The sequence below is a fragment of the Ursus americanus genome, chromosome 2 (genome assembly GCF_024610735.1).
Source record: "Ursus americanus isolate L20-20 chromosome 2, mUrsAme1.1.p, whole genome shotgun sequence".
NCBI classification, from domain to species: Eukaryota; Metazoa; Chordata; class Mammalia; order Carnivora; family Ursidae; genus Ursus; species Ursus americanus.
In genome coordinates, this window is record NC_142128.1 from 15,833,717 (window position 1) to 15,851,565 (window position 17,849).

General features: G+C 42.2%; 2 protein-coding genes across 3 annotated transcripts in view; one reads left to right on the top strand and one right to left on the bottom strand.

Annotated features, from left to right (window-relative positions):
* Positions 1–6,666, top strand: part of SEPTIN14 (septin 14) — a 112,019-nt gene extending 105,353 nt beyond the window's left edge. For both annotated transcript variants that reach the window (XM_087868534.1, XM_087868535.1), the window contains one exon: positions 4,762–6,666. In XM_087868534.1, coding sequence (XP_087724660.1) covers positions 4,762–5,054 — 293 coding nt within the window. In that variant the 3' untranslated portion in view covers positions 5,055–6,666. The remainder of the gene's footprint in view (positions 1–4,761) is intronic.
* Positions 6,667–16,222: 9,556 nt separating this feature from the next.
* AHSP (alpha hemoglobin stabilizing protein) lies at positions 16,223–17,175 on the bottom strand. The gene is made up of 3 exons (XM_045786259.2): positions 17,048–17,175; positions 16,799–16,877; positions 16,223–16,580 (listed from the first exon to the last, which is right to left on the bottom strand). Exons 2-3 carry the CDS (start codon positions 16,871–16,873, stop codon positions 16,356–16,358), a joined length of 300 nt encoding a protein of 99 aa, XP_045642215.2. The 5' UTR covers positions 16,874–16,877; positions 17,048–17,175; the 3' UTR covers positions 16,223–16,355.
* Between the last annotated feature and the right edge of the window lie 674 nt (positions 17,176–17,849).

The window sequence follows — 17,849 nt, forward strand, 5'->3', positions numbered from 1 at the left end:
AGCTGGGCACTGGGTGCGCTAACAGCCCTTGTTCTTCTGCGAGGGCTTCCTGAACAACAGGGTGTGTGAGATCCCCTGTCTGGGGAAGAGAGAGGGGGGTGTCACCATTTTGCTCCCACTGCCAACACAGACATGAGAGAGCAACACAGTGGCCCCAGTGGAGGTGGGAGCTGCTTACATCAAATTCCATATGCCCCCCACCCCGATCTTGGCAACTGTTTTTTGTTTTTGTTTTTGTTTTTTCACAAGGGCAGGATTGACTGAGCCAGCACAGCAGGCCTCTCCCCCAGAAGAGCAAAACAGGCAGCAGGCAACATGCCCCAAGTCTACTAATCACAGCATGCTTCAAAGCATCCCTTTCAGTTCTGGTGGAAATAGGACCAGGCTGTATTTTTTTTATTTTTATTTTTTTTACTTATTCTTTTGTTCTTTTCTCTTTTTCCTTTGGAATTAGGCTTATATTTTTTTGTTTGCTTGTTTGTGTTTTCATTTCCTTTTTTCTTTTTTCTTTGGATCAGGCTTCTTTTTTTTCTTTTCCTTTATTTTTTTCTTTATAATCAGGGTAATAGTTTTTTTTTTTTAATTTTTATTTATTTATTTATTTTTATTATGTTCTCTTAGTCACCATACAGTACATCATTAGTTTTCGATGTAGTGGTCAATGATTCATTATTTGCAAATAACACCCAGCGCTCATTACCACATGTGCCATCCTTAATACCATCACCGGGCTACCACATCCCTGCACCCCCCCTCTCCCCTCTGAAACCCTCAGATTGTTTCCCAGAGTCCATAGTCTCTCATGGTTCATGTCCCCCTCTGAGATCCCCCTTCAGTTTCCCTTTCTTCCCCTAATGTCCTCTGTGCTATTCCTTATGTTCCACATAGCAGTGAAACACATGATAATTGTCTTTCTCTGCTTGAATTATTTCACTTAGCGTAATCCCCTCCAGTTCCATCCATGTCCATGCAAATGGTGGGCATTCATCTTTTCTGATGGCTGAGTAATATTCCATTGTATATATGAACCACATCTACTTTATGCATTCCTCTGTTGAAGGGCATCTCGGTTCCTTCTACAGTTGGGCTATTGTGGACATTGCTGCTATGAACACTGGGGAGCATGTGGCCCTTCTTTTCACTACATCTGTATCTTTGGGGTAAATATGTAGTAGTGCAGTTGCTTGGTCATAGTGTAGCTCTATTTTTAATGTCTTGAGGAATCTCCAAACTGTTTTCCAGAGTGGCTGTACCAGCTTGCATTCCCACCAACAGTGTAAGAGGGTTCCCCTTTCTCCACATCCTCACCAACATTTGTTGTTTCTTGCCTTGTCCATTTTTGCCATTCTAACTGGTGTAAGGTGGTATCTCATTGTGGTTTTGATTTGTATTTCCCTGATGGCTAATGATGTTGAACATTTTTTCATGTGTCTGTCAGCCATTCGTATGTCTTCATTGGAAAAGTGTCTGTTCATACCTTCTGCCCATTTTTTGACTTGGTTATTTGTTTTTTGGGTGTTGAGTTTGAGAAGTTCTTTATAGATCTTGGATACTAGCCCTTTATCTGTAGTGTCATTTGCAAATATCTTCTCCCATTCCGTGGGTTGCCTCTTTGTTGTGTTAACTGTTGGCTTTGCTGTGTAGAAGCTTTTTATCTTGATGAAGTCCCAAAAGTTCGTTTTTGCTCTTGTTGCCCTTGCCTCTGGAGATGTGTCATGAAAGAAGTTGCTGTGGCCGATGTGGAAGAGGTTACTGCCTATGTTGTCCTCTAGGATTTTGATGGATTCCTGTCTCACGTCGAGGTCTTTCATCCATTTAGAGTTTATCTTTGTGTATGGTGTGAGAGAATGGTCGAGTTTCATTCTTCTGTATATAGTTGCCCAATTTTCCCAGCACCATTTATTGAAGAGGCTGTCTTTTATCAATTGGATGTTTTTTCCTGCTTTGTTGAAGATTAGTTGACCATAGAGTTGAGGGTCTATATCTGGGCTCTCTGTTCTATTCCATCAATCTCTATGTGTCTGTTTTTGTGCCAGTACTATGCTGTCTTGTGATCACAGCTTTGTAGTATAGCTTGAAATCAGGCAATGTGATGCCCCCAGTTTTATGTTTCTTTTTCAGCATTTCCTTGGCGATTCAGGTCTTTTCTGATTCCACACGAGTTTTAGGATTGTTCCAGCACTTTGAAAAATGGCATTGGTGTTTTGAACGAGATGGCATTGAAAGTATAGATTGCTCTGGACAGCATAGACATTTTAACAATGTTTATTCTTCCAATCCATGAGCATGGAATGCTTTTCCAATTTTTTGTGTCTTCCTCAATTTCTTTCCTCAGTGTTCTGTAGTTTCTAGAGTATAGATCCTTTACCTCTTTGGTTAGGTTTATTCAGAGATATCTTATGGTTTTTGGTGCTATTGTAAATGGAATTGATTCCCTAATTTCTCTTTTTTCCATCTCATTGTTAGTGTATAGAAATGCAACTGATTTCTCTGCATTGATTTTGTATCCTGCCACGTTACTGAATTGCTGTATGAGTTCTAGTACTTCGGGTGTGGAGTCTTTTGGGTTATCAACATAACATATCATGTCATCTGCGAAGAGAGTTTGATTTCTTCTTTGCCAATTTGAATACCTTTTATTTCTTTTTGTTGTCTGATTGCTGTTGCTAGGACTTCTAGTACTATGTTGAACAATAATGGTGAGAGTGGGCCTCTTTGTCGTGCTCCTGACCTTAAGGGAATAGTTCTGTTTTTCCCCAAGGGGATGATATTCGCTTTGGGCTTTTCTTTGATCGTTTTTATGATATTGATGTATGTTCCCTCTGTCCCTGTCCTTTGAAGAGTTTTGATCAGGAAAGGATGCCGTATGTTGTCAAACACTTTCTCTGCATCAGTTTTTGACTTTTCTTCTATTAATTAATTCTACCTCTGCTTAAATCCAAAAAATCATTGCTAAGGCTGATGTCAAAGAATTTATTGCCTATTTTTCTTCTAGGAGTTTTATGGTTTCAGATCTTATATTCACATCTTTAATCAATCCATTTTGAATTGATTTTTGCATGTGGTGTAATGTAGTGGTCCAGTTTCATTCTTTTATCTAAGACTGTCCAGTTTTTCAAACACCATTTATTGAAGACACTCTCCTTTCCCCATTGTATTATCTTGGTTCTTTTGTGGTAAATTAATTGACCATATATGCTTTGATTTATTTCTAGGCTATAGTTATTTTTAATAGTCTTTTCCTTTAAACTTTACATTATAGTTAGTTAACACACCATTCTAATTAGAGTTACAGTTTTCTATTTCTGGCTGTCTAAATTTCATCTTTACCAGAATGTTAGTTACTTTCACATGTTTTTATGTCTCTAATTAGCATTTTTTCATTTCAGCTTGAAGAATGCATTTTAGCATCTTGCAAGGCAGATCTAGTGGTGGTGAAGTCCTTTAACATCTGTTTGTCTGGAAAAGCCTTTATTTCTCAGATACAGTGGAAGCATGACTTTGCCAGATAATATATTCTTGGCTAGCAATTTTTATCCACTAACACTCTGATTATGTCATTCTGCTCTCTCCTGGCCTATAGCATTTCTGCTGAGAAATCACTGATAGCCTAATGGGGGTTCCTTTGTAGGTTACTTTCTTTGTTCCTGGATGCCTTTAAGATACTTTATCATTGATTTTTAGCAGTTTCATTTTAATGTGTCTTGGAAAGGTCTTTTTGCACTGAGATAATAGGTGTTCTATTAGCTTCATGGACTTTTATGTCCAAGTTTTTGCCCAGGTTTTGGACGTTTTCAGCTTTTATTTCTTTAAATAATCTCCTTTCTCCCTCTCTTCTCCTTCTGGCACATCGATTATTTTTATATTTGCCCTTCTGGTTGAATCAGATAACTATCATAGGCTTTCTTCACTTTTTAAAGATATTAGTTCTCTCTCCTAACTGAATTATTTCTACATTCCTATCATCCAAGTCACTTCTTTTTTTCCATCTGGTCTGTCCTGTTACTGGTGCTCTCTATTGCATTTTTACATTTTATTCATTGAATTTCTCAGCTCCAGAATTTGTTTGGTTTCTTTTTATAATTCCAGTCTCCTTGGTAAAGAACTCCTTATGTTCATTGATTTTATTCTTTATGCTAATTGAATTGTCTTTCTGAGTGTCCTTGTAGCTCACCGAATTTCTTCCTAATGGGTATTTTTAATTCTTTATCAGTTAGATTGCAATATACCATAACTTTACTTTTAATCACCGGAGAATTATTATTTTCTTTTGGTGATAGTATATTTCCTTTATTTTTCATAGTGTTTGTAGGAATGGACTTGTGCTTTCACATTTGAAGTGGCAGACACTTCTTTAACTAAGCTTTTATGTCTTTTTTGGTTCTTATGACTCAATAGGCTGACTATTAGAAACCTTTCTTTTGTATTCCAGAAGGTGGTGTTATAGCTCAAGTTCATGATTTCTCCCTTGCCCACATTTCTTGGCCTGTTATCTAAGCACCCTCTGTGTCTACTGGAGTTCACTCTGGCAGATACATTTGTAAGCACACAAGGAGCTGACAGCAGAGTGGGGGAAGGTATGGGTTTAGCACATAGTGCTTTTGGAGTGCCCACAGCTGGTGGGGGTATTCTCGAGTGGGGAACTACCAAAGATTTGAGTGGACTTCTCACTGAAGTCCTGAAGTAGACAGTAGGAAATGTTCCTTTAATGCCCTTTGATATATTTATATCTGCTTTATTCCCTTTTTTCTCCTTTCCCAGACATAGTGGTCCTCAGAAATCCAGGTGCTGCTGGAGAGAAATGGATTTCTCCAGCAGCAACCTACACAACTAGGATAGCCAAGAAGTCACTCGCCACTTTCACTTTCCACCTACCGTGTGAGACAGGTCACCACTTTCCACCTCTGCTGCCAGAGAAGTGGCCACTGCTGTTTCCAAAAGTCCACCCCTGTATTGTTCCTGGGAGAGGTGTCCCCTTGGTGAGTTTCTCTCTCTCATCTGTGTCCAAACTTGTCCTTATCCTGCTCCAATGGCATGATGGAATCTCCCCTTAGGCAGGCTGAACTTCCACAAATTTTCTCTTATTTGTGGGTATCTCCCAGTTTTGCCATCTCTAGGTTCTTTTTCCCCCCAGTTGTGGTGAGTGGGGGTGGAGCAGGTTTGCTGACTCCTTTGGATCTGCAGCCTTTACCGAGGTTCTCTTTCTTTCTTTTGAGATGGAGAGGTGGGCTAGAAACCTCTTAGATTCTTTGCTGTAATGCACAGTGGCACATTTGTTCAGTTATGGATGTCTAATTGGTTATTTTTAAAGGGGGAGGAGAAAAGTGGAACACCTTGCACTGCCATAATGATGACTTCACTCCTACTAGTCTGTTCACACTGTTTCTAACCCATCACCACATGGGTAATTCTTAACTTTCCCCCTTGACTGTCTCTCAGTTCCCACTCTAACATTGAGAAACCAAACTCCAACCATCTATTTACGTGTTTCTTTAATTCCAATGTGCATGTATAACAGCATCAGAATTATTAACGTGCATTTCTGTGGGAACTAATTTTGTCAACTCTCTTATGTGCAGTTACTTCTGCCTTAGTCTTTTAGACTCCATCATTTCCAAAGTCACTTAGGTTAACACATTTTATTCCCCCATCCCCTTCAGTGAGGCTGTCTTGTACATTTGTAATACATTTGGATTCTCTTGTCATGTTCTGTATTCTTTCCTGCAATTCTTTAGACTTCTCTAAATATTTTTTCTCTAAATTTGCATACATTACAATACATTCTTTGTGTCATAAAGTTCTATGGATTTTGAAAAATGCATAATGCCATGTATCAACCGTAACAGCATCATACAGAATAGTTCCACCACCCAAAGAAATCCCCTATGCATCATATAGTTAACCTTCTCTGCCTCCTGCTTCATTCCTGACAACCACTGGTGTTTTTGACCATCTCTATAGTTTTACCTTTGCCAGAATGTCACATAATTAGAATCATGTATTATGTAACCTTTTCATATTGGCGTCTTTCACTTAGCAATATATTTAATGTTCTGTCATTTATGGCTTAACAGCTCATCTCTTTTCATCACCGAATTATATTCCATTGTATAGATAGATGTAGATAAGTTTATTTATCCAATCACATGTTGAAGGATAGCTTGATAGCTTCCAGTTTTTGGTGATTATAAATGATGTGCTTGTTCCTATTGAGTGTTTTTACTTTTTGGTCCTCTCAACTGACAGAGCAAAGAAATATGTTTGCATACAACACATGTACATATGCATATCCATAAATATTTCTATATTTATCCATTTGTGTGCAATGGCTGAGAATTTCTGTTGCTCCACATCCTCACCAGCATTTGGTGTTCTCCCTGTTTTGGATTCTAGCCGTTCAAAAAGGTGTATAGTGGTATAACATTGTCGTTTTAATTCGTACTTCTCTTATGATAGATGATGTGAAGCATTTTTTAATTTAAATTCCATGAGCCAACATATAGCAAGATGTGGAGCATTTTTACATGCTTATTTGCCGTCTGTTTATCTTCTTCATGAAGTGTCTATTTTTTTCTCTGCCTATTTTTAAAAGTCAAGTTGCTTTCTTGCTGAATTCTAAGAATTATTCATATATTTTGGTTATAAGTCATTTATCAGATATGTTTTACAAATATTTTCTCCCATTAATTATAATAAAATCCAACTTCTCATATTTTTCTTTCACAGATTATGCTTTCGGTGTTATATCTAGAAATTCATCACCAAACCTGAGGTCACCTAGATTTTCTCCTATATTTGCTCATAAAGTTTTATAGTTTTGTGCTTTACATTTAGGTATATGATACATTTTGAAATAACTTTTTTAAAAAGTATAAGATCTTCAAGAGAATGAGAAAACAAGCCACAGACTCAGAGAAGGTATTTGCAAGAGCTTTTCATGAATTATTCACGAAGAGGCATGGATCAGGTTTAGGATGTGTTTAGGTTTAATATTCAGTGAATGGTTTGCGTAAAAGTAAGTGTCATGGTGGGGATCAGGGTCATGGTCAGATTCAGAGTCATGGTAGTATCATAGTGAGTCATATAAGGGTTAGGGTTAGAGCTAGCATGAGTGAGGGAAGGAAGGGTCAGGGTGAGAATGAGTTTCAGTCTGTTTCAGGGTCACAGTGATGATCAGGGTCAAGAAGAGTGTGAACATGAGGTTTCGGTCAGGTTCAGGGGATGGCTGGGGCACGTGTCAAGGTCTTGATGAGGATCAGTATCTGAGTAATGTTAGGATAGAGGTAAGGGTAAGAGTTATAGTTGAGTTTAGGGATGGTGAATCTAGTGTCAGGGTCAGAGTAAGCATTAAATAAAGGTCAAGATAAAGATGAGATGCATCTTTAGAGTGAGGTTTGTGTCAGAGTTAAGGTGATGGTCCCAGTCAGGATCAGGTTGATCGTCAGCATCATAGCAAGGGCCAGGATCAGTGCAATGGTAATGGTCAGGGTCAGGAACAGTGTGTGGCATCAGTTCAGGGTCATGTTGAGGGTGAGATCAGAGTCAGTGTTTGTGTGAGAGGCAGGGTCAGAGTCATGTCAAACATCAGGAACACAGTCATAGTCAGTGTTGGGTGTGGTTTGGGGTCGTATTCTGTGTAAAGGTCAGGGTCAGCTTGGAGGTCAGAGTCAGGATAAGAGTTAAAATGAGAGTCATTTGACAGAATTGGGTCTGTATCATATTTGGTGTCAGGGTCAAGGTCAGTCATAAGTCATCCTAGTAAGACAGAAAAACTAAAGGGACCCCCTGCAAAACTGCTTTTTTTTTGCTCCTTTTCCTGCTTCTATTCTTGCTAGGACCTACACCCCCACCTTGCACATGCCTTATAGAACACATAATGTATGTCCTTCTTATAAAGGTCAAGGATTTAATGATTTCTTTGGAATCGGCCAGCACAGTAGATAACATCTAAGGAGTGACTAGGTGAGGTCATCATGAAAGTTTACCAAGACCACTGACTCATCAAGACTCCTGGCTCCAGGGTATAAATGACTTATCAGGAACACCTAAACACTCATCTTTGTTCCTAGATTACTAAAAAGACACATGCACGAAACCACCATCCTCAATAAAAACCCCAGACCCCAAGCAAAGATGAGACTCACTCTTCTTTCCTTTCTAAGTCTTCCAGACACTCTGTCCATATCTACACTCCATATATATCTTTAATAAACTCTGCTTTCACTTCCTTTCACTTTGCATTTGATTTCTATCCTGTACAAATCCAATGAACGTTTTGGCTGGTCCTACGGGCCCCCACTCTGGGTCCTCAGACCCAGCAGCCTGCATCACCAGGGTCAGTTTCAGCATGAGGGTAACCAAGTCAAATTTAGGGTCAGGGTGAATGTCAAGATGAGGGTGAGGGTGAGGGTCAATGTAAAGTTCAGGGTCAGGGTAATTGTCAAGTTCAGGGTCAGCCTCAGAGTGAGGGTCATATCAAGGATTAGGTAAGGCTGAGGACAGAGTAAGGACCAGAGTCAGGGTAAGTGTGAGAGTATCAGGCTTATGGTAAAAGTAAAGGCTAGTTTCAGGTTCAAGGTCAGGAAGAGGGTCAGTAAAGATTCAGTAAATATGACTACAGTGTCTGGGTCAGTATCTGCTTCAGAATCAGAGTCACAGTCACCTTGTTTTTAGTGTAGGGTGCTGATCAGAGTCAGGTTCAGGGTAGGGTCAAGGTCAAGTTGAAGGTCAATTTCAGTTAAGGCTCAAGGGAGAGAGGAGGTCAGAGTTAGTGTCAGGTTACATCAGAGTCAGTTTTGGGAGATGGTAATAGAGAGGGTGAGGATGAGTGTGTTTTTTAATGTAGGGTTATTATTGTTCAAGTAAGGTGAGGCCAACAAATCAAGATATGATTACCATTGAAAAGATATTGTGCTGGGGCGCCTGGGTGGTTCAGTTGCTAAGTGTCTGCCTTTGGCTCAGGTCATGATCTCTGGGTCCTGGGATTGAGCCCCCCATCGGGCTTCCTTTTCAGCAGGAAGTCTGCTTCTCCCTCTCTCTCTCTCTCTCTTTCTCTCTCTCCACCCCTCTGCCCCTCCCCACTGCTCATTCTCTCTCTCTCTCTCTCAAATAAATAAATAAAATCTTTAAAAAAAAAAAAAGATATTTTGTTACTTGCAGCTCCCAAGTGGAAGGGGCATGGCACGTCACACAGAGCCACATGGGGAAGCACTGGGGTTAGGAAACAGAGTGAAGGCAAAGCATAGGCTTTATTATAGTTTTCATGGAAAGGAGTGGGCCAGGCAGGGTAAGCAAGCTAACCATTGGCTAGTTTGAATAATTTCAGGGGGTTCTGAGGCATAAGGGTTGTCCCAGGTTGTCTGGTACCTGGCCCTGGGATGATTAAGGCAGAGGAATACTGGCCAAGAATCTAAGAGCTCTGAGAACACCCGGTAAAGGAAGTAGTTGGGAGGTATGGACTTTGGATTGGTTGGTTTGCATATGAAAGGTAGGCTTCAAGGGAAGTCATTTGCTCTCTGTAGGAGTTAGCTAGCCCAGGGAATGGCAGTCTCTCCCAAGTCTGCAAAACTCCAATTTAAAGTGTCATAAAGTACAAAAAATTATAAAACAGGATTAATACAAAGTGTCAGGGATGGCAAGGATTAGGTTCAGGGCAAGGTTCTTATAGTAATGATCAGGTTGAAGGTCATGGTAAGGGCCATGGTCAGAGTAAGTGTAGCACCGGGGCAGAAGTCAGGTTCAAATAATCAGGGTCAGCATAGGTAAGGATAAGAGCCGAATATAGATCAGGTTCAGGGTAAGAATGAGAGTCAAAGTTCCAATCAGGGTAAAGGTCATAGTGAGTATAAAATTTGGGGTAAAATCACAGTTAAAATCAGGGTGAGGGTAGATCACAGACAAGTTAAGTATGAAGATGGTAATCAGACTGAGAGACCAGAGTAAAAGGGTCAGGGTGATGATGGTCAAGGTCCTGGTCTGGTTGAAGATCACCTAGAAGCTTCAAGGTGAAGACAAGAATCAGATAGTATATATGTGAGGACCAAGTTTCAGAGCCAGCATGTTTGTTATGGTCAGAATCAAGGTGGAATGATAATAAAGGTCAGAATAGTGGTCATTGTCAGGGTCAGCGTGAGGTACAATTTCAAGATCAGGGTGAAGGTGAGAATTAGAATTACTGTCAGGATGAGCCTCTGGATCAGAGTCAGGGTGATGATCACAATAAGGGTCAGCATTTTGATCATGGTAAGGGTGTGGAAGAGTACAAGGGACAGAGTGAGTGTCAAGTAAAGATTAGGGTAAGGAGGAGGGTCAGAAGCAGGATCGGGGTCAGATTCTACTATATTGTTATTGTAAGGTCAATGTGAGAGTCACAGTCAGGGTCATGGTCAATGTGAGGGACTCCATACACGTGTGGATGAGAATGTGAGTTGGTATCAGGGTGAGCACTGGGGTTCAGTCGGGGTGATTATCAGTGTCAGAGATATGGTCATTGTCAGAGTCAGTGACTTCTGGGTGAAGTTCATGTCAGAATTGGGTGACGGTAAGTGTCAGGTCAAGGTCAGGTTAATGATGAGGGTCAGAATGATGTCGGGGGGCGTGTGGGTGACTCAGTCATTAAGCGTCTGCCTTCGGCTCAGGCATGATCCTGGCGTTCTGGGATCGAGCCCCGCATCAGGCTCCTCTGCTGGGAGCCTGCTTCTTCCTCTCCCACTCCCCCTGCTTGTGTTCCCTCTCTCGCTGACTATCTCTCTTTCTGTCAAATAAATAAATAAAATCTTCAAAAAAAAAAAAAGGAAGAATGATGTCAGGGTGAGAGTGAGGGTGAAGGTCAGGTTTAAAGTATGAATAAAATGAAACTAAAGTGCATAGTTAGGATCAGAGTCAGAGTCAGGGTAATGGTCAATGTGAATTGCACTATCTTGGTGAGGATGAGGTTAATGATCAGGGTCAGAGTCATAGTGAAGATCAGGGTCATTTGAGTGTCAAAGTGAGGTTTTAGTTAGGTTGACAGATTAGGTGAAGTTCAGAGTGCAAGATAAAGGTGAATATGAGGGTGAGGATCGCATTAGGGTCAGGTTCAGGAACATGGTAAGGTTTAGAAACAAAGTTATTTCTAGAGTAAGAATCAAGGTATGATTCAGAGTATGATGTCAGGTTCAATGTCAGGAGAAAGGTCAGAATCAGGTAAGTGTAAGGGTGAAGGTCAGTCTCAAGTTCAAAACAAATTGCTGGGTCATGCTCAAGGTCAGGTTGAGAGTCACTGTGAGGGTCAGAATGGTGGTCAGTGTCAGAGTGAAGATGAGAAGTCAGGAATATGAGGCAAATATTCAGAGTCATGCTCAGGATGAGAGTCAGGGTCAGTATCAGCATCAGAATCAGGGTGCGGTGCCAACCTGGGTCAGGGTGAGGAAGGATTAGCGCCAGGGTCAGGCTGATAGTCTGGTTCGGGTTCAGCATAAGTTTCAGATTCAAGGCTCTTTCACGGACATAATGAAGGTATGTGTAAGGGTCGTTGTAGAGTCAGGGTGAGGTCGGGGTCAGGGAGAAGGTTGTGGTCAAGTCAGGGTAAGTGGAGTGTGAGCATCAGAGTTAGGGTCAGGTAAGGGTCAAGTTTATGGTCATGGTGAGGTTGGATTCAGGGGCAGGGTGGAGGGTCAAATTGAATGCTGATGTAGGGATAGCTTCAGGATGAGAAGTCAGAGTGAGTGTTATGATCAGACACAAGATGAGAGTAAGCATCAGGGTAAGGTTTAGGTAAAGAGGAGAGGTAGAATCAGAATGAGAGTCAGAGTCAAGGTGACAGTGACTATATACTTCAGGGTCAGAATCATGGTCATGATCAGTATCTAGATCAAACTGAGGGTAAAGGTCAGGGTCATGGTGACAAAAAGTATGAGAGTCGAGGTCCGTGTGAGCATCCAGTAAGGGTAAGAGAGACATAAGCGTTCGGTGTCAGTGTAAAATTCAGGGACATGGTGAGGATCACAGTGGATCAGCATCAGAGTACGGTGAGGATCATAAGAAAGTCACAAGCACAGTCAATGTCAGGTTGAATATCAAGTCAGTGTTATAGTCACAGTCAGTTTGAGCAAGCAGTTCAGGGTCAGGGTGAGGATTAGAGTCATGTAGCGTATAAGGTTAAGGGTCAGAATCTAAGTCACACACTTAGGATCTTAGTCACACACACCAAGGTCAGGCATGAGTCAAAGTAAGGTTTAGGGTCATGGTGATTATGTGTGTCAGAGTAAAAGTCAACTTCAGAGTTAGTGCCTAGGTCAGGATATCAGTCCAAGGTCAAAGTAATCAGAATCAGGGTCAGTATTAGGTTCAGATCAAAGACCAAATTCAGTTTAAATTTTGAGGGGTGGAGAGTATAGAGTCAATGTTGGGATCAAGTCAGGGTCAAAGTTAGTTGAAGGTCATGGTCATGGAGAGGGTGAAGATGAGGTTCAAGGACAGAGTGAGGGTTGGATTCAGAGTCCGATTCAGGGTCAGGATCAAGTTGGTCAGGTTGAGTGTGAGGTTCAGAATAATGATCAGCTTGAGCGTCAGTATTAGGGTGAATGTGAAGGACTCAGTACATTTGAATTTCAGTATTGGCTTAGATTTAGGTTGAAGGTCAAATAAAAGTTAGGTGTATGGTGAAATTGAAGAAAATGGATCAGGTGTACAGTGAAGTTGAAGATTAGGGTCTGAGACAGGTAAGCTTTAGGGTTGAAATCAGGGTTTGGGTGAGGGTCAGTATAAACATGATCCTTGGTGACAGGATCAGGCAGAGGATGAATATTATGGTCAGGATTAGTGAGAATAGGGATATACTGGTGTTGAGTCTGTTTCATGCTCATAGTCAGGGTCTTGGTGAGAAGCAGGTTCAGGTAAGGGTAAGGATCAAGTCGAGGGAGGAAGGGTCAGTGTCAGGATGAAAATCAACATCAGGAAAGTTTGATAGTTAAGGTCAGTGTCAGGGTCTTGGTGATAGTAGTGTCAGGATCAGCTTCAGGATCAAAGTCAGCACATTAGTGTCAGGTTGACGGTGAGGGTCAGGGCGAAGGTCAAGTTAAGTGTTGGGTTCGGAATCAGAGTCAGTATGAATTTCAGAGCCTTAGTAAGGGTCTATGAGGGTCACGGTCATGGTCACAGGGTCAGCAACATGTTGAGAGTTAAAGAGTCATGTCATGGTTAGGGTGAGGTCAAAGTGAAGGTCAGTTTCAGGATAAGAATCAAAAAAGAATCCAGCTTGAGAGTCAGGGGCAGAATCAGAGTGAAAATTCGGGTCAGGTAAGGTTCAGGGTGTAGTTAGGCATCAGGATCCATGTGAGGGCAGGGTCCTGGGATCGAGCCCCACAACCAGCTCTCCGCTCAATGGGGAGCTTTCTTCTCCCTCTCCCTCTCCCTCTGCCTACTGCTCTGCCTGCTTGTGCGCTCTTTCTCTCTCTCAAATCAATAAATAAAATCTTAAAAAAAAAAAAAAAGAAAAGAAAGAAAATGGGAGAGGTCAGCATGAGGGTCAGGGACATTTGGGAGAGTAAGGGTGTCTGTCATTGTCAGGATCAAGGTCAAGTAGGACTGGATGTCAAGGTCAGGGCGAGGTTAAATGTGGTTAAATTTCAAAGCCACCCCTGGGTTAGGTGAGATTAAAAGTAAGGTTATTAAGTTCAGAGTCAGACCTAGGGTCAAGGTCAATGTTAGGGTCAGGATTAGAGCAGGGTTATTGCTGTAATATTTCATTCTTCTGTTTACAATCTTAACTTCCAGCATTAATTCAGGTACTGCTGTCAAAGCAAAAGAAACATTATTCTTCCTGCTAATTTTGGTTTATTTTTCTGCAGGAATAGTAATGGATTTGGGGTACTCATTGGCCCAGTAATTTTAATTGTATTCTTATGCACCATCAGATCCTTGTGATTCACACCTCTGAAAAGTCAAAATATTCCAAATTTTACTTCTTTGTAGATTTACAGTCAGATGCTCGGGTACTAGGAACGCAAGAACATGCAGTGCAATTTTAACAGGTTTCTATCCTTAAAAAAAAAAAAAAAAGGTTTGCAACTTGTAAATTTCAAGATTATGGAATGACTGGAATAGAATTTGGCCATTGAATTTCCCATTCTATCTTCCTTTGCGCATTTGAGAAATGGCTAGCTAGCAACTCCCAAGGTTAGAGAGTTTCAAATTTATGGAAAATTTATCGTCACTAATTGAGCCAAAGTGGCTTCTGACCATTCTTTTCACCTTCATACAGCAACAGAGTAAATCTAATACTTTTTTTCATATGGCTCCTCAGTCTCTCTCCTCCACTCATGCACAGCAGTGTAGGTCTTTCTGCAAAGGTAATGCTATGACCACTGTCCCATCTGAGCAGGCCCTGCATCCCATTAACTGGCTGAAATTTCCTGAAGGGCACAGTGGGTAGGCCCCGGCCTCCACCTGGATCACCAGCCACACCTCAAAGATGTTCACCACCTGGTTCCCAGGAAGACTGCAACTCTCTTGATGGGTCCTGACATCCTCACACCCTAAGTTTGGAAGGATGGTTGGGGGTACTGGGCTTGTTCCCTTTGGACCCTGTGATGTAGGACAGATGACGTTAGGGTTTGAAGCCGACGGCCAAGAAAGAATTCTTGAGACCTCTTTGGTGCAAAAAAGTGATTTTATTAAAGCACGGGGATAGGACCCGTGGGCAGAAAGAGCTGCAATGGGGTCAGAAGTGGCCCATTATATACTTTCAAGTTGGGAGAGGGTTGGGGATAGCATAAGTCTCTAAGGAATTTTGGAAGCAAGGTTTCCAGGACCTTGAGGGGCTAGCTATTGTTGGGAAAGGTCATTTATTACCATCTAATAAAACCTTAGTCATGAGACCCTTCAGATATATATCGGTGGGCCATATGCTTGGGGGATGATTGCCAACACATATCTTGGGGGGTTTAGAGATAAAGGAAATTTCTAAAGGAATTTTTATATGTTAAAGTAGACTTACAGGATGAGGGGGATGGTGGGTGGATCAAGCTAGGATTGCCTTTTGCCCTCAGCAAACGGTTGACATTGAGGTAGTTGAGTCCCTAGAGGAATGCCACTCTGCCTGTTTTAAGGACTTGTCAGTGGGCTGTAGATAATAAGGAAATTTATCATTTTTCTTCTGCCTTTGCTCCCCACCCCACCTGAACTAGTCTAACGAAGCCCCCAAACCAGCTCAAAAGTCGGAGGTAGGAGCCCACAGATCCGAAGGGAAGACTTGCTGAAGATTGGAATGAGAAAACAACCCCTCTCACCACCAAACCTTTCTGGCTGAAGAGAAAACAGGAAATGACAGGAGAGCTCCTTGTTCCCTCCTGCCAGCCCAGGCTCTTCAGGCAGCCTCTGATTGGCGCGCGCGCGCGCACACACACACACACACACACACACACACACCCCAGACCAGTGCTTCCTGCCCCTTCCCCACCTCTATCCCTCCTCCCCTGCTCACTTGTGCTGGGCACCTCTGATGCTTTCTGAAGATATCACAAAGCTTGTGGGACATTCCTCTTTCTAACACCTTCATTTCATTTTTTAAATACCGTGAGCCTGACCCCTCCGTGATTCCACCCTGCAATGAAGAGGTTTACAGGGTTTAGAGGTTGAGGAGAAAAGAAGTCTAGGCCAGGGAACAACAGGAAATGGTTGGGGCCTCAGAGACAGGCAGGAATCTCTGTTTCCCACACCTGGGATCTGAGGTTTTCCTATCTGGAAACTAAGGGATGTATTGAATGGTTCCCAAGATCCTTCCCAGCTCTAAATCACAACGATGCTCCAGGGAGGTATTTGTGGCAGTAGAATCGTTAGTTCCTAGAACTTTGTTCAAGCTGGGGCAAAGGGCAAGGAATTGGAAAATTGAGGTGGGTGGCCTCTTGATTCCACCTAGCGTAGGATGAACAAGACTGGGAGTCTTCAACAACTTTCTTCTAGACAAGAATGCCCAGGGCCACAATTTCTGGAGAGCTTTTTTTTTTTTTAGTTCTGTTTTGTTTTACTCCTCCCCCCAGCACTTTCTCTGTAGTCTCTGCCAGCCTGGCCTCTCCTTCAGGCTATTTTATTACTGCCCAGTGGTTACTTAAGGCTGCTAACCTCTGCTCTAAAGAAATTAAATATCCAAGATCATATGTAGGAAGAAGGGCTAAAGGAAAAGGAACCAATTGCCTCCACAAGTCAGGGACCGACAACTGAAAAAGAACAGAAGAGCCAGGAAGACCAGCAAGCCAATTTGGTCTTTATTGAGGTGTCAGGGTCGAGTGGCACCATGAAGGAGCAGAGCCTGAGCACTTGAAGAACACAGAGGCAGGATTTAAGGGTTTCTTTAGAGGCAGACCTGGGTATTTGGGCTAGGAGAAGGGCAGTGGTTGATTTAGGGAGTTCAGGAATGCCCTATACTTGACCAGGAAAGGGGCGGACAGAGCATTTAGCTCTTGCTGAAGTTCCTGTAGAGCCCTCTCCTGCTCTTGCTGCTCCCCCACCATCTGCCTCCGGTAATAGTTGATGTAGAAGTTCACCCAGTCATCCACCATAGTCATCATGGCTTCTTCAGGGATAGGAGGGTTAGGGAAGACCTGCAGGGTGAGGGGGTGGCAAGGGAGAATGTGGTCAGCAGTGTGATTCAGAAATAACTCACAAACTCCGACATCCTCCTTTCCCTGATTTGCATTCCCTGTCTCTGTTTCCATCAACTGCACCATTGCTCTCCCAGCTCCAGATTATTCTCCCTTCTCTGCCCTCACCCACCTGCCAAGAGTCTAGGCCTGCCCTTTGAAACAGTGCCTGGGCTTACCTGTTGATTCAGCAGAACATTAAATTCCTTCATTCCTGTAGAAATGAGATCCTTATTGGCCTGAAGAAGAGCCATCTGCCTAAGGTAAAGAAAGAGATAGAATTTAAGTATCCTTTTTCCTCATTTCTGGGTATTTCCCCCAATTCCCTCATTCCCCTTAAAGATCTCTGGTACCTTGCAGAACCCCCTCCCCAGCACCTCTCAAATCATGCCCTGCTCTGAGATCACATTTCTCCCAGGCTGGCTCACCTGCAGGTCCAACAGTGCTACGTATGCCTCACCCACACTTTCTGGGGTATGTAGGTCCCTCTCTGAGCTAAATGTAGGCAAGGAGTCAAGTATCAGCCTAAGAGGGAAACGCCCTATGTCTAGGTCCTGAAGGAGGGTGATAGGTCAACCAGGGGATGGGAAGGAGAGAGACGTTTCCCTGAAGTTAAAAGATAGCAAGGCTAAGAAAAACAGATAAGTGGGGAGACCCAGAAAACCACACTCAGGAAAGATCCTTGCCATCTGCCCCACATCCCCGTATCCACACTCCAAAACTAAAATTCAGGCCACCAAAACTAATATTAACTGACTCCCCGTTACATGACAGACACTTTTTTTCATTTTATTTTAACTCCAGTATACTTAACATGCAGGGTTATATTAGTTTCAGGCGTATAAGACAGGGATTCAACAATTCCATATGTCACCCTGTGTTCATCATGACAAGTGAACTTCTTAATCCCCATCATCTGTTTCACCCATCCCCCTACCTACTTCCCCTCTGCTAATCATCAGTTTATTCTCAATAGTTAAGAGTCTGTTTCTTGGCTGGTCTCTCTCCCTCTCTGTCTCTGTCTCTCTGTCCCTTGCTCATTTGTTTTGTTTCCTAAATTCCTCATATGAGTGAAATCATGTAGTGTCTTTCTCGGACTGACTTATTTTGCTTAGTTCCACTTATATTCTCTAGCTCCATCCATGTCATTGCAAATAGCAAGATTTCATTCTCTTTTATGGCTGAATACTATTCCATTATATATACATTCTCCAATTCATAGATGGTATA

What these genes read in the sequence shown, in the direction of transcription:
- AHSP (XM_045786259.2), bottom strand. Translation starts at nt 16,873, where the DNA reads ATGGCTCTTCTTCAGGCCAATAAGGATCTCATTTCTACAGGAATGAAG. An exon ending in ATGTTCTGCTGAATCAACAG is followed by an intron (nt 16,581 to 16,798) that starts GTAAGCCCAGGC and finishes CTCACCCTGCAG; the next exon opens with GTCTTCCCTAACCCTCCTAT.